This window comes from Phoenix dactylifera, unplaced genomic scaffold (assembly GCF_009389715.1).
Source record: "Phoenix dactylifera cultivar Barhee BC4 unplaced genomic scaffold, palm_55x_up_171113_PBpolish2nd_filt_p 000849F, whole genome shotgun sequence".
In the NCBI taxonomy this organism is placed as follows: Eukaryota; Viridiplantae; Streptophyta; class Magnoliopsida; order Arecales; family Arecaceae; genus Phoenix; species Phoenix dactylifera.
The window spans coordinates 44035-66767 of NW_024068213.1; the positions used below are offsets into that span (position 1 = coordinate 44035).

Consider the following 22733-nt stretch of genomic DNA (forward strand, 5'->3'; position numbering starts at 1 on the left):
ATCCTCACCCGCCTCGGAAGCCCCATCCAGGTCTGGTTCAAGGCTGCTGAGGTCGACTCCTGGGCAAAATTGCTGGACTTGGAGACGATAATTGTCGAAACCTTGGACCATAGCAGCGGTAGCCCCTTCCGCCAGTTCAGTCAGGTACTCCTCCGACTGACATAACTTCTCAACGGCCTCACGGGCGGACGATTCCACCAGGCCCTCGAGCCGCCCGACCTTCAGCTCCCGCTCTTCCGCCTCACCCTAAAGGCGGACCAGAGTGGCTTCAAGCTCGGAGATACGACTTGTAGAGGAGGAGCGAGCCCGAGAATGCTCGGCCTCCATGACTTCGATCTGGGCCAGCCTATCCTTTATTACGGCCTCAAAAGCACGTACCTTCTTTTTGGTCTTTCGAAGCTGCTGTGTGGCGGCAGAAGCTTTCTCTTTGGCCTCGCACCGCTGCTGCTCAACGACGGCTGCCTGATTTTCGGCTTCTGCTGATGCTGCACACCAGATACTGCTCGGGCTTCAGCCTCTTATTCTCGGAGCTCGGCATGCTCCATCCTTAGCCGGAGCGCCTTCAGCTCCTTCCAGTCAACGAGTATGCTGGACATCATCAATGTCGACCATGTGAAGAGACTGGCATGGAAAGAGAAAAGTGTCAGCAAAAACTGGGCATCCACAAAAGAAATAAACAAGGGACAGAAGGGCGGCATTACTTACCTGCACGCTCGCCGAATAAACGTGATGGACGAGGTCGCCAAGGTCCTCCTCCATCAATGTGTGGTCGCGCGGAAGCATGATGCTACGCACGAGCCCGCGAGCAACTTCTTCGAATTTGAAGACCAAATCACCCTCAGATGGACTCGGGAAGCATTGGCTCGATTCTCGCCAAGGCCGGAACTTCGAAGAAGGTCGCAACCTTGGCGCATAATGAAATTGTAGGGGGGAACCGAAGTCCCGGGCCCACACCCCAACTCAGAATTCGGTCCGGACGGCTGGATTATCGCGGTAATCTTCGGAACTTGGTCAGTAAGAGCGACCACCGCTTGGATGGGAAGATCTCTCCCTGCTGTCGATTGGGGTACTTTGGCTTCTGCAGGCCCCCGGCTAGGCCCAACCAGAGCAGTGGCGGCAACCTCGGGCTCTTCTTGCTCGATCTTGAGGCTGGGGGCGACTTTCGCCTTCTTCGGCCTCCCCTCAAGTCGGACCCCTTCAGGGGCAGCCCTCTTCTTCCTATATGCGGCCATTAGCGTCTTGGTGTTGAAGAACATCCCTGCAATATCTAAAGATAAAAAGTCTTGTCAGCATCCCCAACATAAAAAGGAAAGAAGAAAAAGTCAAATTACTCTTACCCTCGGGACGAGCCGGGCTCATGCCAAGATTTACCAGGGCCTCCTCGCTGAGCAGGTCGGGGAGCCTAGGAGTTTCTTTCAGTCCGAGCAAACTATCTAAGATTTTCTGCTCGGACTGCGACAACTGCGGGAAACTATTATTCACTGAAGCCAGCGGAAAGCTCCAGTTCGGATTAAATCCCCATGACCGCTCGGAGGAGATGAAGAAAAAATTATCATTCCATCCATGGATGGAAGTAGGCAGGCCCCCAAACAGCTTGTGACCTCCTCAAGGGAAGAAGAATCACCACCCTTTGTCCACAGGGTTGCCTTTTAATATAAAGCAACTCCTAAAGACATTCACCAAGGGGGCAAGCCGTGTGCCAGGCAGAGGGCGAGGAAGCCGATGATTAGCCTCCATGAGTTCAGGGCAAGCTGCGCAGGCACCAGGCCATACGCCGTCAGAAGCTCACCCACAAATCTATGCAGAGGAAACCTCAGCCCTGCTTGGAGTGTATCTACGTACACTCCGACCCAACCATTAAGTGGGTTGGTGACTCGGCCTCCGAGGTCCGAAAGTTCGAGGACGAACTCCGGAGGAATGAAGAATCGGGCTCGAACCAAGCCCAGATCCTCGTCGGTCATGAGCGAGCCAGTTCCATATGGGCTCGGGCCCACCTCGAGTTCAACCTCTTCCCCCTCGGAAGAAGCCGGAGCTCACGATGGACCTACATCGAACATCGATGCCCTCGTCGGCGAGTCCATTGCCCTGGTCATAAAGATTATGGAAAAGGGGATGGAGGAAAAACGAAAGACTCTCCAAGCGACCGAAAGGAGGGATAAAATGCCTACCCGAAAGCTCGTCGAAAAAGATGGACGGGCAGAGAAGAAGAATATCCGCCGGAAGAGGAAAGCAACAGCTAGTGCGAAAGCTGGCAGAAGGCTCCCAAGAACGTCTGGAAGAAAGCTCCAACACCCCGGCAATGGCCGCTGGAGAAAGAAGATCACGAGTAGGGGAGGGTCAAGTAATGACCCTAGGACCCCCTTTCCAGGTCTTATATAGGCCACTACAGTGGCTCCAATCAGGCAACCTAAATGATCAGACGGCCCGAGATTCGCCACGTGGCGAGCCATAAGACAGCCTCAATAAATCTCCCCGAATCGCCCCACTAATTGCTGATCATTATGGAGGGCGCTCCAGAGCTTGAAATATTAATGATTGACCTCTTGCATTCCGCCAGACGAGACGCTTCGGAGAAGAGAGCATTAATGGCCGGCTTCTCGCGTTCCGCCAGATGGAGTGATTCGGGGGTTGGGAAATTAATGATCAAAATCTTCCTCATCCTACTCCAGCAACCCCCCTAGAAAAGAACACCCACGTGGAACACTGGAAAATTTCCACGGCGGATTCTACTCAAGAAAATCTGGCAGTTCGGACGTCTCAAGTCCGACGCCAACCTCTCGGCCAAGAAATGTGCCAAGGCTCGCCCGATTCGGTACATACCTCTTCTTGCCTTTGTGATTGAAGCACTAGACAATCAGGAGTCTGCCTACTTCCATCGTCCGAGCAGCAAGGCAGCTCGACCGCGAAAGTAGGGGACAAATGATAGGGAGAAAAATGGATCGTTCAGCCCACAACTGAAAGGCCGCCCAGTTTCGGCTCAGTAAACGTCAACGACCATCAGCTGAATCTTCACTTCAGCCCAGAGTCCACTTGACTTCGGGACTTCGCCAAAAACTCCACCAACTTAAGATATTCGCCGACTCCCCCGACCAAGCTCGGGGCACCTCCAGATATTCGCCGACCCGCCCCGACCAAGCTAGAGGCACCAACCCCAGTAGTATGCCCCGACCCTCGAGCTCGGGGCGCTCCACCGAGCACGCCTCGGAGCCTAGGAAGCCGAGCCACTCCCAGCACCAACCAAGCTGACCTTGTCAAACGTATGACGCGACTACTTAACAAGCTCGGCCTCGCCAACGACCACACCCATGTGCGGGCCTGCGCCCATCTATGTGGTCGTACTTCACAAGATTACCGCGTCACATCTCCATAACCATTCTTCAGCAGTCAAACGGCACCTTAATTACTCCAGCTATACCCTGTCGTGACTGTCAACACCCTATCGTTCTGAAAAACGGGCAGTACTGCACGCCACCAGCCAGCCTAAGCTACGCGCCATCCGGCTCAGAGCCACACCCCCTCATGATGAGGGCTGACAGTACCTCTGCCACTTGGGCCACTCCACCAAGACTATAAATATCTCGGTCAGGTAACTTCTAAGAGACTTTTTGGCTAAACTAACTTTATCCCACTCTAGCTTGATCGTCAGAGGACCCTCACCGGAAACACCGGTGAGACTTTGTGCAGATCCGTGGCCGTCGCGCAGGAGGTGGCTCCCGTCTTCTCCTTCCAACCACCGACAGCTCTCTCGGCTCCACCGGCGTGGTCACCCTCCGGCCGAATTTGAACCACAACAGATATTACCATAACTCAGCACGGAGGAGGACCTGTCAAGAACTCTTTTCTTATATTTACAATTATTTACTAGAAGAAAAAATGTCTTTCACTTGGATCACCGTGATGAAAGTTTGAGCATTAAATTCAGCAGGTTTAGTACACATGAGAGGGATCGTCCACAGATGTCATTTGATTGTGGCGATCCTATCAAATGTTGAAAGTGTGGAGGAACAAGTTAAACTTGCAGCAAAAGGCAGTAGACGACTTAAAACAAATTGAATGAAATGCATACAAAAGACCAGCAAGAAAGATGAATTGCATGGCAACCTGAAAGATTTTTAAAAAAAATGTAGAGAACAAAATTGAAGAAGAACTCATGGGTTTAATATACCAACAGAAGATAAATGCTCTTGCAACATTATCCCGCAAAACCAATTTACCATCACAACATGAATTTTACTGGACAAGCCTTCCATGTATCACATATTCACATGCTAATTCGCTGGCTACACCCGACTCTCAGATGCCCTTTTGTTCAATTGTTGCTCGTCAGGCTTCATCGATCAGTCTTTCCACATTTGAATCACTAAGCAAACTTAATGAATTCTTCGAAAAGGTCTAGTCATTAAGTATGCCAAAGTAAATTAACACCAGAAAGCAGCCACAAACCAAGCGCTTCCAGCTAGATTACATAAAAGAAATAGTCACACAAAAATTCCTAAATTATTTGGGAGTTTTCAATTTCCTTCTGAATTTTAATTTAATGCAATCATGTTATCGAACTTTTAAATTCGTTCAAGTTGAACCCTAGCTATGAATTTCATTTGGCAGCCATGACGAAATTGTCATGTGATGTTACATGAGGCATCATCCTCTTCTGCTATATATGCTGGTTACGTGACAATTCCTTCACGACAGCCAAACGGAATTCATAACCAGGGTTGAATTGAACAAATTTAAAAGTTCAATGATCTGATTACACTAAATTAAAGTTCAGGAGGAAATTTAAAACCCCCAAATAATTTAGGGTTTTTTGCATGATTATTGCTATATAAAACCCAAAACAAGAATGTAAATATCTAATTAATGATACCGGCTAACATAACATGAAAAATATGAAACATGGCAGAAACCAGAAAACGTCCTAAGATAACCTTAGTAGACAAGTTGCTAGCACCCAACATGTACAAAGAGAAGAATCAAAAACTTGTGGCAACTGAAGGGAAACCTCATCAAAACCAGCAGCCCTCAAATGGAATACCTTCCATATGTCCTGAGTATTTTGCAGCGTGTTGTTCCTGAAGGCATAGCATCTGATGGAGTAAACAATGATGAGGAAGATAAGGGCAATGATGTTGATGATGTCAATCCTCTTCCAGTCATTCTTGATGTTGTCCAGGACACACCTTGCTGGATTGCAGTCATAGCAGAGGAGAAAAGGATCATTTTGCCACATATCGCAGTCTGTCATTCAAGATCGAACAGTTGAATTTAATCCAGACAGTTTCACTCTGGTAGCTGAAGCCACATAGCATTGGTGGCTTGTGGCATCCAGACTGAGCAAAGAAAACTACAAGGAGAATGTGAGGTTTTTAAGTATACCTCGAATTAACTAGACTTCTATGGTAATATTACACCACACAGTATAATTAAAAGGATATGGAGAAGTGCAAATAAAAATCATAATTCATGATTATATGATGGATTCTATGGTAATATTACACCACACAGTATAATTAGAAGGATATGGAGAAGTGCAAATAAAAATCATAATTCATGATTATATGATGGATTGGTAAGGATATATATATATATATATATATATATATATATATATATATATATATATATATATATCTTTTTTCACATAGAGAAGAGTGAACACCTTTGGGATGCAAAATAAAGATCAACATGCTCTCACCAGATAATATGAAAAACAAAGGCTGGAATGCTCAAGTAATGTGCTTTCTAGTACATAAAGAAACAAAGATACCAGGTAGCGGCCCAAGAAGAGCAGGTGTGTGGAATAGATTACAGTAGATTACTTGTTAGAAGATCGATATGAACTTAATTCATTTTAGTAGGTAAAAAGCCAGGCGCAAGCACTACCACTTGGATACAAATTTGTATGCAATCAAACTCAGTGATTGCTACAAAAAAGTTGGTGCCTACATCACAGAGATGGAAAGGTTTACATAGGTTAGTAACCATAGTGCTTTGTTTCTGTGAGTAGAGACCCCTTCCTGCTTGTGTTACCACAGCCCATGCATCAACCGAGGCATGGTCATTTACAGCAACTCTAAAAAGATATTTCCCAGGTAAGTTAATTTCAATATGTGTATTGAACAAAGATTAAAGTGGACATTGATAGAAGGAATTATGTTACGAACATTATTCGGACCTGAGACACATCAATATATCAAAATAAAGAAATTTTAATTTACTAATTATGAATCCAAATACAAGTGAAATCTATACTGATACAGCAAAAAGCTCGAGGACAAAATTTCATGGAAAGTTTGCATAAGCAGTGCAACAAGAGCACACAAAACTAAAATTTCATGCAAAGCTTTACAAAAATGCCGAGTATCACATATCATCAAACAAACCAGTAATGAACATAGAGAAGAGAAATTTTCAAAACAAAAACTTATAAAATCAGAATTAAGCCCCAATGGACAAGAGCCAGTCAATATGATCACCAAAACCTGCAAACTACCTTTTCCTCAAAAGACATAAAAGACACTGAAATACCAAGGACCCCAAGAAAAGAATATATAAAAGAACAAATTAGCATGTAGACACATTCTCAAGAAAGCCTCCAAAACCAACAAAAACCGAAGGACTAACGGATCTAAGAAACAGTAACCAATATATCAACAATCCATCATACACTTAAAGAAAACCGCTTATTGTGATCGTAAACCAAAAACTCATAATTCAGGGGAAAAACATACAAGAAAAGGTTTCCAAGGAGCAATATTTCAACCAGTGTCTAAAATTCCATCACAACAAAAAAATCCAAACCCACTAGGCAAAAGTCATTAATTTACATTGATGTGGTAGCCGGCAAGTCCCATGGGCATCTTTTGTCTTAAATTCGACATCAATAAGGTTAAAGCAATGGATGAGGTCTGAAACAGTTTTGTAAGCAGCATCATTACAATCTACAGTGAATTTTAAGATTTGTGTTTCATCTATCATGTTTCTTAGTACATTGTAAAGAGATAATCAAGCCATACAGAAATATCAAAGTCTACCAAGTATTAGACTCATGAACACAAAAATAGATACTCAGTTTCCAGTGTAGAGGAATCATACAAAACCTCACTCAAACAAAATTGACAAATGGTCTTTGAAGATGTTGCCATCCTTCCAGTTCCCTTTATTAAAGTTTACAAGCATTTATTGTTAGCAATATATCATCTAACTAAACAAATAAATCTATAAGTTCAATTAATGAAAAATCTTAAAGAAAATAATATACATGCATATCATTCGGCATTCAAATAATTCTATTTTAATGCAAAATAAATCTAATCTAGCACAAAATAAATCTATGCATTTAATAAATTTATATTATAGAATTTCAAATCCTACAAATCTACTAATATTAAATTAAAAAAATAAAAGTAGAAGAAATTAGCCTGATTGAAGGCAAGTCGAAACGCGTAGACGCTGTCTCAAAAAAATATTTGCCTCCACGTACGGGTCTTCCGGTAATCCTCCTCTGAGATACGATGACCCTACAACTTTTTCTTCGACACATCTCGGAAGAAGTCAAAGCGAACCCGATCGAACTTGCAGATCCAGCAAAAAGCGGAATGAAAAGAATAAAATAAATTGAATAAAAATAAAAATCAAAAGTGGCTAAGAGGAGAAAGAATTTCTTCAAAATTTTTTTACTATTTTTTATAATTTTTCGTGTTGAAAAAGAGATGAAATAGAGGAATTTATATAGAGATTTTTAACCGGGGCAAAATGGTTTTTTTCAGACGCATTTTCAAATGCGTCCGCATGACACCCGCGGCCATTTCTTCTTTTTTTTTTTTTTCCCTCAAATGCGCACGCGGGCGCCGGCTCTTTTAATTCTCAGCAAACGCCCGTTGGGCCTTTCCTTTTTTTTTTTTTTTTTCCTTCTCAAACGCGCTGCGCATTTAAGGTTTTTTTTTTCCCAACATTTATATCATACATACTGCAACTTGACATATACTATTCTCCCTCCGACCGGCGATAATTGGGTACACTCTCATTCATACATGTGAAACTTGCTCCTTTCGATATATGCATAGATTTAGGAAGTCTAGCCTTCATACACATGAAGATTTACTATGAAGAGAGCAATGTCATTCCCCAGTCACAAGACAACTCTTCCCAATGTCATATGCCAACAAGTAATCGATCCTATTCTACAAACACCAATTGAACGTCACAATTCAGAATATGGATGTGCCCGAAATTAGTTCACTCACGTTATCCTGAGCAGTGAAAATTAGAGTCATTATTCATGATCACATGATGAATAACTGAAGCAATGCATTGTTTTCTTGGATGATTAGATAAAGAGAACACCTTTGGATACTGAATAAAGAATAACATGCTCTGATTAGATAAGAAAAGAACAGCTGGAATGATAAAAATATCAGCATGGGAGAACCCAGGCACATGAAGAGCAGATATTGCGGAATACTAATTTACTAAAAATATCCCTCTATTCAATATACAAAAGAAAACAGCACATAAGCACCACCACTATGATGTAAAAGACATTTATAGAACCAGACTAAGTCAATGCACTTAAGAAGTTGGTGGTTACATTATAGAGCCAAACAAAACTGGACATGTCTCTCTTGTGCCCAATGCTAAACCACTCACAGTAACCTGACTTTCCAACACAAGATGATTGGAGTAGCAGAGATCAAAAGCAATTTACCAAGTGACAGTAAGCAAAATCAGTAGAAGAAAGGTTATTTAAAACTGCATTATATAAATCCAAAGCAGGTTAAACTACAACCAACATAGTTATCCTAGGTAATATAACATTTTAGATACAAAAGATGCCAGTAACCAGGTATGTCCTCCTAGGCTTTCTAAAATGATGAGAAATCAGCATCTAGAATGTACAGTTAATTTGAGAAATAGCACAGATGAAGGAAGAGGGAGCTGTCAGAAGTCAAAACCTGTCAGCCCTCTCAAGGGATTCACCACCCAAGATGAGCATTCGCCTGCAAGGCATGGAGTACAAAAGAGTAGATGATAATGAGGTAGACAGTAGAAAGAGAGAGTTCGATGAATGTTGAAATCTCATCACCCATGTAATCGTGGGTGCAAAGTTGTATTTATAATCATTGAAATATACAAGGAAGGGTTTTACAAGGCAACAAATAAAACATATTGCAAAAAGATAGGAGAACAATCAGCACTGTTATTGACTTGAGCTGGAACTAGGCTGGTTGGCAACATTGGTGGCTAAAGACCCGGATCTAGCTAACGCTTCAACATACAGCTCTAGATGATTTGAATTTTGAACTGATTTTGAATTGATACAGCTAATATCCTCCCTCAAATTGTGCATGGTAGTAAGACACAATTTGTGTTGCAAGCATTCCAAATCAAGACGAGTTTGAGGCTTGGCGAAGATATCAGCAATCTATGATGAGGTAAGGCACATGACGAGTAACCAATAGCCCAAGAGAAACATGCTCACGAACATAATGATAGTCTAACATAATATGCTTACTACGAACATGAAATACTGGATTGACTGTCATATGTAATGAGCTCAAATTGTCACAATAAAAAAAAAAGGGCATTAGGTAATGAGATATGAAGATCACGAAGTATAAATGACAACCAAATTAATTCAGCTGCAGTTTGGACCATTGCTCTATATTTGGCCTCAGAGCTAGACTGAGAAACAATTGTTTCTCTCTTACCACACCAAGAAATAAGATTACTCCCAAAATAAGTGCAAAAATCAGTAGTTGATCGTCGAGTTAAGGAGAGTCCAACAAAGCATATAAGTCTAGTGTATTAGATGCCTCAATGTGAAGACCCAAGTTGATGGTGTCTTTAATATACCTCAAAATCCTTCTCACCGTCGTAAAGTGACTATTAGTTGGAGCTTGCATAAATTAAGAGACATAATTAACACTGAATGAGATACCAGGCCTGGTTAGAGTCAATATTGCAATGCACCAACTAATGAGCAATAGTGATGTGGGTCTATGTATGGAGTAGAGTTCTGATTTGACTTAAACTTTCGAGACATAGGAGTAGAAATTGGTTTAGACTCATGCATAGGATCATGTTCTAACAAGTCAACAACATACTTAGCTTGATGAAACACAATACCATTGGAGACATGTAAAACTTGAATTCCTAGAAAATAATGGAGGGGATCGAGGTCTTTCATTGCAAACTCTAAATTTAGAGGGGCAATAACCTCATTGAGAAGAGCATCAGATGAGCCTATGAGAATTATATCATCCACGTACAAAAGTAAAATTAATGTACCTACCGCTGAGTGAAGGATAAATAAACTGGGATCGGCTAAGCTGCAGAAAAAATCAGTTCCAAGTAAGAAAGAACTAAAACGATCAAACCAAGCTCGAGGAGCTTGTTTTAGTCCATAGATGGCTTTATGTAGCAAGCAGACATAGTCAAGATGTTCAGAACTTTGAAAGCCAGGAGGTTTGCTCCATGAAAACTTGTTCGGAACACATCATGAAGGAATGCGTTCTTTATATCTAACTGATGAATGCTCCACTTGCAAACAACAGCAATGGAGATAACTAATCTGATAGTTTCGGGTGTGACAACAAGTGAAAAAGTCTCAAAGAAACCAATCGAACTTTAAGCTGTTATAAAGATCCATTAGCGTTGAGTTTAGTTTTAAACACCCAGCGTAAACCAACAACATTCATTGACGAGTCTCTAGGAGCAAGAGTCTAGATCTAATTGTGAGATAGGGCAGCAACTACTTCCATAGCCTCTGTCCAACCATGATGCTTAAGAACAGCTCGGATAGTGTTGGGTTCTTTTGGAATAGGACCGTAGTCATGTAGCAGGGCATAGCAAGGATTGGGCTTGCGATTACATGATTTAGCACAAGTTGTCATATGATGGGAGACAGATATTTGAGAAAAATATGTACCAGTAGCAGATTTGTGAGATAGGACATCATTCATAGGCTCCTGAATTTCATTTGCTACCATGGGTTCAAGAGGTGCATTGGTCAGAGGCAAAATACATGCATTAGGAACAGAGTGTGAAGCATCAGTGAGTAAATCAGAGATGACTATGGTCTTTTGTTAATGGAGCATCAGTTGGTGGAGGTTCATATGAGGGCATTTGTTGAGTGGAGTTTGTTGGAATTGAAGGACCATATGGAGAGGCTAAATTCGAAGGAAGCCATTCTTTAAAGGGAGTGACCATTGACTCAGGAGCACCACATTGAAGAGAGGTTGGTTCTTTAAATGGAAGTGTTGCCTCATCAAATACCACATGGTGAGAGCTAATGGTCCGCCAAGTAGGAGAGTAGTAGCATCGATACCCCTTGTGCCTATCACTGTAATCCAAGAATACATAGGGTAAAGACTTAGTATCAAACATACTTGTTTTAGTATCCCATATGTAAGGAAAGCACCATGAACCCAGAACCCAAAAGGAACCATAATCTGGTTGTTGATTGTGAAGCAAATAAAATGGTGACTACCATTAACTGCTCTCACATATGGGAGCTACTACTTTATTGGACACAACCTTTATTAAACCAAAACTGTGAAGATGTGCTACAATAGATGCTTGATGATGGCCGAGCCGCTGATCTCATAATTCTTCAGTGACAACTCGAAATCTGGTTGAGAAGAAGGCAGCCGACGAAGCATGAATGAAGTACAAGTAACTCTATTTTATTCCCCTCATCAGCGCCTTTTGGGTGACTCGGTCCTTTATGATAAAATCTTGATTAGAGAACTCATAGTTAACTGGATAATCAAAAGTAAGTTGGCCAATAGATAACAAATTTTTCTCTAAATCCAGAACCAAAAGAACATCAGTTAAGGTAATTTGAGAAGAACCAGAATCAAGAGTAGCATCACCAATATGAGTTATACATAAGAAATCCCCATTCCCAATAAGAACATGATTGTAGGGACGAAGATTATGCAAAATACCTTCTTGAGAAGTCATATGAGCTGAAGCCCCTGTGTCCAACGTCTATTCTTCATCATTGGCATCTGAATCAAAATGAAGAGCTGCATATATCTTTGGTAAATTGTCATGATTAAACCTATGCCAGCAACGGAGGGCATTGTGACCTTATTTGTCATAGATTTGACAAACAAAATCACGATTGTTCTCTTGGGAATTGTTAGGTGCAACAGAGGCAGAGCTTAGAATATTTGGTTTGGCCGAAGATTGTTTAACAAGAGCAAACCCCTTAACCTTAGAGGCGAAATTATCTAAGTTTCTTGGCTCTTTGTTGTGTGACTTGGAGTTGTTTTTTTGCCCAAAGAAGACAATGTAGGCAGCCTGATCTGGAGAATGAAGGCTCACACATGCTTTATAACTTTGCAGCAAAGGAACCACTTCGCCATAGGAGGGCATAGGAGGTTTGAGCATTGAAGTAGTAAATAGTTCATAGCGAGCACCAAGACTGTTAAGCAAGAAAAAAATCTTTTTTTTGTCACTTACCGGATGTCCAATAGTAGCTAGGCCATCACAAATACCTTTAAACTTGCAAAGATAGTTGTTGAGAGATATTTCTGGATCTTTCTCTATGTAGGTAAGTTGTTGAATGAGTTGAAACTGCGCTCTTGAGAGGCTTGAGCATAGGCCTCTAAGAGCAGACCAGACTTGTGCAGAAGTATCAAGGCCAATGACAATGCCAAGAGCTTTCTCGGATAGAGTTCCAATGATCCACCCTTTAAGAAAACGATCAGTAGTTTTTCATTTCTGGTACTCAGGGTTTGGAGCAGGGGCAGCATTCGATCCATCTGTTACTGGAAGTACAGCAGTCGAAGATAACATGTCGCCAATGAGACAGCCTACCAACTCTTGGCTTTCTACAAGAGCAAGAACCTGCTCACGCCAAAGAGGATAGTTTTCTGGTTTCAATCTAAGCGTGACAAAATTGCCAACATTAAGAGATGCGAAAGATATGTTTCTTTTTGAAAGAAAAAAGGGCACTCCTCACAATTTGAGTATTCTGATACCAAGTAGAAAGAGAGAGTTCGATGGATGTTGAAATCTCACCACCCATGTAATCCTAGGTGCAAGGTTGTATTTCTAATCATTGAGATATACAAGGAAGGGTTTTACAAGGCAACAAATAAAATAGATTGCAAAAAATTAGGAAAACAATCAGCATTGTTATTGACTTAAGCTTGAACTGTGTTGGTTGGAAATATTGTTGGGTAAAAACTCGAATTTAGCTAAGGCTTCAACATACGACTCTAGATGATTAGAATTTTGAATTGATACAGCTAATATAGATGAGGAACATAGTAGTGTGGTTGCTCACCTCCTTTCGGTCATTCCTAATGCTGGCAATGGTACTGGCTTTGTAACACTCGATGTCGTAGCAGAGGATGGAAGGGTCGTTTTGCCAAGTATTACAGTCGGTATTGTTTGAAGTCAAGGTGGTGGGCTTAGCCCAGACAAGGGCACTCTGGAAGGTGAAGCCACATTCTGCGGGTGGAATGCAGCATCCTGGCTGAGTAGAAAATAAGAAGATAACACAATTTTTTAAGTTGAACAGGAATTAAAGTTGCCTAGTATGGGAGTATTAAACAATGCATATGTTTAACTAAACATAGAATTGTGCAAATTACAAATGGATGATCTGGACAGTATGTTGTTATATTTTATATACAAAATGAACATAACTCTAAGCAAATAAACAGCATACGTTGTGAAGCAAATAAACTAATATGTCTCCGTTCAATAAACTAAGAAACTGCATGAGAGAGAGAGAGAGAGAGAGAGAGAGAGAGAGAGAGAGAGAGCACATGAAGGTGCAGAAACACTTGGATACAATATTGCAACAAAATCAAGTTTAACCACCACCTAAAGCTCAATAAGAAAAAAAAATCTGAAGGACTACAATAAAACTAATATGCCTCTGTTCAATAAACTAAGAAACAGCATAAGAGAGATTCTCCTCAAAATCACTGCCTTTCATAGAAGCAAAATTTTAGACTTGTTGAAGAAAATTTTGATCCATTATTTTCTCTCTTTTTCTGCCTAGATTTTCTCTTTCAGGTGCCAAAAAAATGAAAAAGAAATTTTCATCTAATAAACCTTTTCTTTCACTTTCTTAGCAACAAGTAGAGTCTAAATAGCACAGCCACAATGCATTTTTTATTTTTTAAACTCATTTGTCACAATTTTACATCCATAATTTGATCTAGAAGTATGTACAAAAACTTATAATATCAAAACTTACATAGCTAGTAAAGTCTCGTGGTAGTTAGTATTTGAGCAAGGATTGGGGAGCCACCTCTGTCTCGGGGTCCCCCGGCGGGCATCCCCAACCACACATGAACCAGCCATAAACTAGTGATTGTATGGTGGAGGGAGTTCATCCTTTCCTTGTTGTGTAGGATTGGAGAGAGCATTTGATTGAGATTTGTGTCATGATTTCTTCTCATCCCCATCTATTTGCGCACATATCCCTTATTATGCTGTCATACAAGCACGCAAAGAAGCTTCTTGGATGCTCCGCGACCCACTCTACCCGCTCCCGTTCCCAGCTGTATTCCTGGGCATCTCGCCGTAGATCTGGCAAAAGCTTCCCAAACAGGCCATCCATGTGTCAAACTTTTCTTGAGATATATTTCCGAACAAATTAGGGAAGGCTAAAAAAATTCTTTCTCCAAAAAATAAAAGCTCGAAAGAATTCAAAAAATTATTAATATATAATGTAGGCTGATATCTTATGACGTAATCAAACTATACTAACTAAAAATAATTAGGATGGAGATTTTTTTTTTTCATGTTAGCGCTGGATAACCAATATCGGTACAAATTAATAAATTCTAATAATATGAAAACCCTGGATGGTAGGCAGTGTCATAATCTAACCAATTCTTCCTACATTTTGTTTGACATCTTCTTCATGAAACTTGCGCTTCTTCCATACATGGAGAGAGGTAGAAGGCCTAGCCTTTTTTTTTTTTTAATATATCGGCTGCCCACACTATTTTCGCATAAACACAGCCAGTTAAATTTATAAAAAGCGTGCCAAGTCTAAAATATCCCTACAAAATGTTGGGCAGTAAAAGAAGCGACCCAATCAATAGCTCTATTTGCCTCTCGAAATATATGCAAGGCCTGAAAAGCACAAAACTCCTTCAGCATCAGCCGGATGTCACCTAGAAACAGGTGCTCCGCTTCTTTCTAGCGTTCAATCACTACGGGTGAGTTCCCCTAAGGATGATACATCCCGTCTCTAGCACATCTCGCCCAATCACCTAGGCTTCGCACATCAAGCAAATAATGTCATTCCTCAGCCACATGATAACCTTTTACCAAAGTCATAAGCTGATCTCGTTCTCTGACCACCAATTTAGCAATCACCACACGAATTCCTTCCGGCCAGACTTCATTGATACTATTTCCCTTTCTTTCCACCACTGAATTATTGAGAGTATACGAAAGAAGGCATCAAGAATGATAAGAGTTCTGTGCACTAAAAGCAACCGCAAAACCAAGTGATAGTGAACAGTAATATAGAATAAGGGGTCCTAACCGCTTTATATATGAATTCAACTAGACAACCTCCAGCCAATATAATGATCCCAACACGACATGAAAAATATGAAATATAGTAGTCACTGAAGATGTCCTAAGCTAATCCCAGTGGAGTAGCAGCTAACATCCAGAATGTACAGCAAGAAAAAAGAAAAGGAAAACTAATCAAAAACAAGGAGCAGCAGAACGAAGAGGCCTCATCGAATCCTGCTGGCCCTCTATGGGTATCCTTTCCATCCGCCATAAGCATTGTCCCGCCTGTTGTTCCTGAAGGCACAGCAGCCGATCGAGTAGACAATGATAAGGAAGACAAGGACTATGATGTTGATGATCGCAACCTTCTTCCAGTCATCCTTGATGTTGGCCAGCACACCAGCCTTGCAAGATTGGCAGCTGTAGCAAAGGATGGAAGGGTTATTATCCCACGCATTGCAGTCTGTGTTGTTCGATGTTGAGTTGTTGGATTTAAGCCAGACAGTTTCACTCTGATAAGTGAAGCCGCATGCTGTGGGTGGCTTGCAGCATCCAGACTGAATAAAGAAAAGCATATAGAGGTCATAAGGTTTAAGCAGACCAAGAATCAAGAATTATCAAAAAGAAAGAAAAAAAAAAGGTAGACCAAGAGCATCAAGAGATTCATCAAGAGATGCTAAGCAAATATAAGACAATACAGTATGTGTACAGTAAAATATGAAGCGGTGCAAATTACAATCGTAATTCATGATTGTAATGGATCACCATGACGATACATTGTTCTATCAGGAATTTTAAAAAAAAAACACCTTTGGAATGTTAAATGAAGATCACTGTGCTCTTATAAATAAGAGAAACACAACCAAACTGATAAAGTAACATGCTTTCTGCTATGTAAGGCAACAAGAATACTATCATGAGAGGGCCCAGGCACATGAAGAGCAAATGTTCTGGAATCATAAATTACTAATTAAAAAGTTCAATACGCAAAACAAAAACAGCACAAAAGCACTACCACCTGGATATAAGATATATAAGACCACACTCTGCGATTGCATCGAAGAGGTTCGTGTTTACATTATAAAGCTAAACAAAAAAATAAAAAGTGTAGTAACCCTAATGCATGCATTATTTTTGTGTTCAAATCCCCACATGTTTGTATTCAATCACCCAGCACGTATGCTACAATCAAGGGTAGGTAATTGACGATAACTCAGAACCACACATTTTTCCAATGCAAGTTAATATCTGCATATAAAAGAAAGTTTGAGAAACAATTAAGTAGACCATGATAGAAGGTATTTTGTTAAGTCACGCACTTAAAACACGTAAAACATGGGGAAAAAAATCAGATCAGGAAGAAAAAATCCAGATGGAATTGAGATGCATCTGGATATAATAAAGAACTCAAGCAAGAAACTTCATGGAAAGTTTACAAAAGCAGTGCATGGTGAGTCAGCCTATGACTGACCACACATAGTCAAACAAACCAGAATCCAAGGTGTTGGATTTTGGAACCAATCAAGAAGAAAGGTGATAAAAAAAACACAGCAAATTAGTCACAAGTCTAGTTGAACTGTTAAAGATTGCAAGGAAACAGAACATTTATCTGCAAGAAAGAGGTAATATTTCTCTGCAATCTCTATAAGAGACATTTGGATTTACTAACAACCCCTAAATCAAGAAACCACAGATGATGATTGAACCAAAAGACAGGTTGAAAGATTCAAGAAAACAGATAAACCCTGCAATTCAAAAGGAGTTGATTGTGAAAAGGCACCTACTTCTCAATCCAGACGGCATCATCTATGGGTGGGAAAGGAAAGAATGTTAATATCATGAAAACTAACAGACTGATAAACTGCCTGGCAAAGTTAATTTTCTTAGAAAATCCAGTTTTTCATTTGTTTGTTCCAAGAGAAACTTAACAAATTTGAAACTTTCATCCCGAATATCTGAAAAACCAACGGAAAAAAGTGGTAGTTTCCGTTTTCCTTTTCCCTATATCTAATTGCTACCGAACAAACCCTAAAAAGGAAAATAATTAATTGCAGTTCCCGAAAGAAAAGAGAAAAGTGCCCCTTTCCAACCGTCTAAAACGATACAGAGAAAAGAAGACATATGGCAGTTACGGACTGTCTAAAAGACGAATTAAATTAATGAAAGCCAAACATGGAGCCCCAACGGACATGAATCACTCGATTTAATATTCAAAATCCGAATTTTTTTGTTTTTTTCTAGAAAGAAAGCTCGAAAAAAGAAGGATCTTAAGAAAGGAAGTATTGCACAAAAAAAAAAAAAAAAAAAAAAAAAAAAACTGGAACCAGCGTGAAAAAAAATGTCAAGAGAACCCCAAACCAGCGAACCCCTAATAATGGGGCAAACGGATGAAAGAAACCGTAACCATATACTCCGAGAAAACCACCGATTAAGATCTTATACCAAGCAAGACCGAAAATTTCATCACGATCCAATTCTTTTAGAAGCCCAAAATCTCCAGATGAAACTAATTAATCTATAAAGAAAGACAAGGAAAACAAAAAAAAATTAATGTTCAAATCAGTATACCTGAATGGGAGAGAGGCTGCCTTGGATGAACTGATCGAGGGTCTGGTTCTTCGCCTGCAAACGCTGGCAGACCTTGCTGTCCTGGAGGCAGCTCCGGATCTTGGCCCAGTTTTTGCCGTTGTTGACCCTCTTCTGAAGCCAGTTGGAGTAGTCCCCGAGGCGGTACTCCTTGTAACCCCGGCCAGAGACGACCTCACCAGCGCCCTTGTTGGTGACAACGAAGGCGAAGACGGTGAAGCAGAAGAGGAGGACGATGAGGAGGAACATGCAGAAGAGGTAAACCCAGAGGAGCCAGGAGACGCGGCAGCAGGCGCCGACGAGCCCCGCGAGAGAGACGACCATCAAGAACACGCCGACGGCGATCACCGGCCCCTGGAGAAACTTCTCGCAGTCGGTGCTCCCCCTCGTCGCCAGCCATATCCCGCTGCCGAGGATCGGGATCGACAGGAGGAACGTCAAAAAGTTCAGGATCCCGATCAGGTTGTTGCTCAGCCGAAACATCTTCTTGATTTCTTCTTCACCTTGGGCCTATACCCACCGCGGAGGACCAGAACTCAAAGGTAGAGTTGGGGAGGGGGAGAGGGAGAGGGAGAGGGAGAGGGAGAGGAGCGGAAATGAGGAATGCGTTGAAAGGGCGAAAGACAAGCGTAGGCATAAATAGCGACCGGGGAGTCGGTAGCGTGAGTGTGTAATTGGGGAAGGCCGCGTGGGAGTTCAAACAGGAAACAGCGAACCGCGTGACGCAACGCGTACATCAGTTTCCAGGCAATGGATGTCGTGGACCTCGTGGTCGAACGGATAAGTTAAGCCTTTGGATGAGTTTTTAGCGTAACGGGACGAGGGGATGGGGATATTTGAACCAGATAGCGATGGCTGAGGTCATTTGACTGGTGGCAAAATAAAATTTTGCTACAAGCTTTAGTGAAGGCAACGAGAGCACAAGGACAGTTTCATTAATTAATAAAACACGTTTAAGCACACAAGTACTGTAAAGGAATCAAATTTTTAAAAAAAGGGCAAAGGTAGTAGGAACTATGCACAATCTACAGAATTCGACACATCCGTCTCACATAACCTTCAAATTCAACATGTGAGCAAACCATAAATGAGAGCCCTGCATATAGCGAAAGAGTGTCTGCTTTGAGATGACCGCATCAAGTGAATTTCGATTGATATCAAGGATTAATCCACACTTCAAGATGTACTATGAGATAGAAGTCGTTCCGCAAAATATTATAAAATTTGAAAAAAATCAAAATTTAAAATTAAAACCTTTTATAGTGAGAAATGGGTTTGAAAATTGATCCAGCACACTTTTTTATTTTTCATAAGTATCCAGGCTAGCTCACTCAAAAACTATTTTTGAATATTTATGAATACAAATCTAACATATAATTTTATAATTTTGCAACCATTTTGCTGGTTGCATTGCTCGAATTTATTAATTTATAGAATTTTTAGCTTAATTATTTAAATAAATGTTTAATTAGATTTGGAATTGATTTGAATTGTAAAAATTTAAATGGGTTGGGCACGGAAAAGATAAATTTTATGGATATTCTAATCGGTTTCTATTTGCACCAGAGCCAGCGTTCAAGGAGGAAATCGCTGTGGAGCAATGATGCTACCTCCCATGTGAAACGTTCAAACTGTCCAGTTGTAATTAAATCCAATAATTAGGTGAGAGCGCACCGTCCATTATTCTACATTTTCGACGTGACTTGTACGCGACCACGGCAGCCCGAGCACCGCTGAGTCGAAAAAGTCTTCTACCTTTTAGAAGGAAGGAGGTATGAAGTATCGGACACCCTTCGCCGCATGCGGTTAGGCTGTCGCTTCGTTCGTAACCGCGGCGAAGTTAACACATGGCGCAGCGAGTTCGTCTTAAGCAATCCTGTGGTTTTTTTTTTTTTTAAGCCTGTGCCTTATTTATATATATATATAAGGCATGAAAACATTAAAAAAAGTGCAATATATAATCTCCTATTCTAGCCACAGTTCTTTTTAGAATGATTAGCTATATACAAAGTTACCCAATCTGCTAGTTCTTTGAACTCACGATATATGTGCTTTGTCTATAAAACTATTCCATTATTGATCATAATTTGAATATTTTTATTTTTTGGCCAACGAATTAAACCATAGGTGGCAAGACGATGAGAGCAAGTTTTCAGTCACCTCACTTGCCAATTTTGATCGACTCCCACTCCATCAATTAAATGCGCCTCGTATTGCATGTATAATTGCCAGGAAATCGGGGGCGGACGCGGAGAGCGGACACGGTCGAACAGTTTGCCCACGCGTAGGAGTAAATTCGCCTCATATTGCATGTATAATTGCAAACGCGTTGTATTGGATGTATTAAAGGAAGGAAGCGCCTCGTAGGTTGACCACCAGCGCCAAGCGCACCACAAGATGCTTCCCAGAGTTGATTTGCTTTCTAATGTGTAAAAATAAAGAAGCTTGCATGAGCATTAGTAGATATGAAGCCACAAATTCATTTGATTATTTTTTTTGAATAGCAAAATAAATATTTAAAAAATAATTTTTAAATAATCAATTTTTATCTATGGTAGATACAAAAGGAGTAGTCTATGATGTTTCTCCTTTGGAGTGGTTGTGCCTGCCACATGCAAGTTTGACCGGCATATATTTGTTTCTTGATTACGCTCTCTCCCAATGAAGGCACAAGCTTTAATATCTACTTCTTTCCCTTCACAAACAAACAAACGTAGCCAAAAATGACTTGTCTGAACAAATAAAATTTTGCATATTTATTATTTTTATCATAGTTATTATTGCTGGAAATTGGACCCGGGGGCGACCGTCGGCCGGAAGGGGGAGGCTCCGCTGTCTGGGTGGCGGGCGGCAGCACGTCGGCGGGCAGCGTCCTCCTGGAGTCCTGCAGGAAGCCGGTGGCCGGGCTGTCCGGCGCCGGCCCTCCGATGCTTAAGTCAGCGGGGAATAGATATGAGGAAGATGGAGACAGCCAAGAAGAGAATGCTCAGAGAGTGAGCCAGCCGGAATCCCCCTTTTGAGTGGGGGAATTTCCCCTTTTATAGGGAGGCCGGATTACCTGTGACGTGACAGAACAAGTTGTCTGTCGTACGATTGGTCATTAATGTCCGATTATGTAAGTCAATGTTATCACTGCAGGAGATTAGGCCGAAGCCCAAGTTGTCGCAGGGTCGCCATCATCTGCAGGCATGCGGATTCGCCGTAGGACTCGATGTCCGTGGGCAACGGGAGCCATACGCTTTAATTGTTGAGTAAGCGGAGGGCCTGCGGAGGCCATACGCTTTAATTGTTGAGTGAACCGGAGGGCCTGCAGAGGCCATGCATATTAATTGTGACTAGAGAACGTAATCTTTTGACCGTGCCGCGGTAAGGCGTGGTTCCAGCGTGCAACTCAGGCGTCCTCGAACCAGTCAGACTACGGGCCAAGTCGGTCGACCCCGCTCGGAGGGGGTCTGCTCGGTCGACCCCGCTCGGAGGGGGTCTGCTCGGTCGACCCCGCTCGGAGGGGGTCTGCTCGGTCGACCCCGCTCGAAGGGGGTCTGCTCGGCGAAGCGCGGCGATATTTTTCCCCCCTAACACTACCCCCCGACTTCCGAGCTCGAGCTGCTCGGGAGTTCGAGCGCGGGAAGTAATTTTGGCGGCGTTAATGCGTTTTTTAAGGAATTTTGAATTACCGCGCGCTTCGAGACGCTTTTAATAGGCAGCGTCTCGCCTTCTGGGGTCATTTCATCATCCCCCCCTTTTCGTTTTTCGAAGCGTCCTCGCGTCGTGGGCTCATGATGAGACCACACGATCCGACGCGACGCTTCTGCGTTCGGGGTGTCGGTTTGGAGTGAATGCGGCGCCTTTAATTTTTTAAGCTGACACGTGTCACGATCCAAGCGGAGGGGGAGCGTTCCGGTTCGTCGATCTGGGCCGTCGGTGGGGGTATATATATATATATCCCTTCGACGGTCATCTTCCCTAGTTACCTGTCTTCCTCCTGTCTTCTCCTCAGTCCGAATCGTTCTCCGGTGAACTTCCAACAGGTCCTCGTTTATTTAATCTCGCTTTTCCTTCTTTTCTCTCCTTTCCAATGGGTTCTGGTCCAGGCGAGCTCGGGTCCACCATGAGTGAGGCTGAGGTGGAGATGGCCGAAGAGTGGTTTTTTCCGCAGCGAGGGTTCCACTTGGAGCCCGCCGGACTGGGGGATCGGGTAACGAACCCCCCGGTAGGCCGGATCGGAGTGTACCGAGAGGCACTCTGGGCCGGCCTTCGGTTTCCTTTACATGGGTTTTTTGAACGAGTTGCTCACGGAGTACCAGCTGGTCCCGGCGCAACTCGCTCCGAACGCATGGAGGACCATTGTCGGGTTCCTATCGCTGTGCCTGTTGCACGGGATCCCGACCTCTGTGAACGTCTTCCGGCGACTTTTCATGTTAAAGTCGAACCCGGGAGATGGAGAGTGGCTCTACGTTGCCCTTCGGTCGGGTCGGCCACTCTTCCACGGTGCCCCGTCGTCCATTCACGACTGGAAGAAGAAATTTTTCTTCTTGGGTTCTGAGCGGACGTGGGGGTTCGACCCCAGGTGGAGGCCGAGCCTGCTCAAGGCTATCAACAAAATGCCAAGGCTTTCGACGCGCGAGCAGAAAGTCCTCGACGCC

At 42.3% G+C, this 22733-nt stretch overlaps 2 protein-coding genes across 2 annotated transcripts; both read right to left on the reverse strand.

Moving 5' to 3' along the window:
- Positions 1–4841: 4841 nt before the first annotated feature.
- Positions 4842–12188, reverse strand: LOC120107396 (tetraspanin-7-like). The gene is made up of 2 exons (XM_039120665.1): positions 11952–12188; positions 4842–5238 (listed from the first exon to the last, which is right to left on the reverse strand). Exons 1-2 carry the CDS (start codon positions 11965–11967, stop codon positions 4919–4921), a joined length of 336 nt encoding a protein of 111 aa, XP_038976593.1. The 5' UTR covers positions 11968–12188; the 3' UTR covers positions 4842–4918.
- Positions 12189–15510: 3322 nt separating this feature from the next.
- LOC103701184 (tetraspanin-8) lies at positions 15511–18700 on the reverse strand. Its single transcript, XM_008783156.4, has 2 exons — positions 18073–18700; positions 15511–16061 (listed from the first exon to the last, which is right to left on the reverse strand). The coding sequence occupies exons 1-2, from the start codon at positions 18571–18573 to the stop codon at positions 15750–15752; spliced, it is 813 nt and encodes a 270-aa protein (XP_008781378.2). The 5' UTR covers positions 18574–18700; the 3' UTR covers positions 15511–15749.
- Between the last annotated feature and the right edge of the window lie 4033 nt (positions 18701–22733).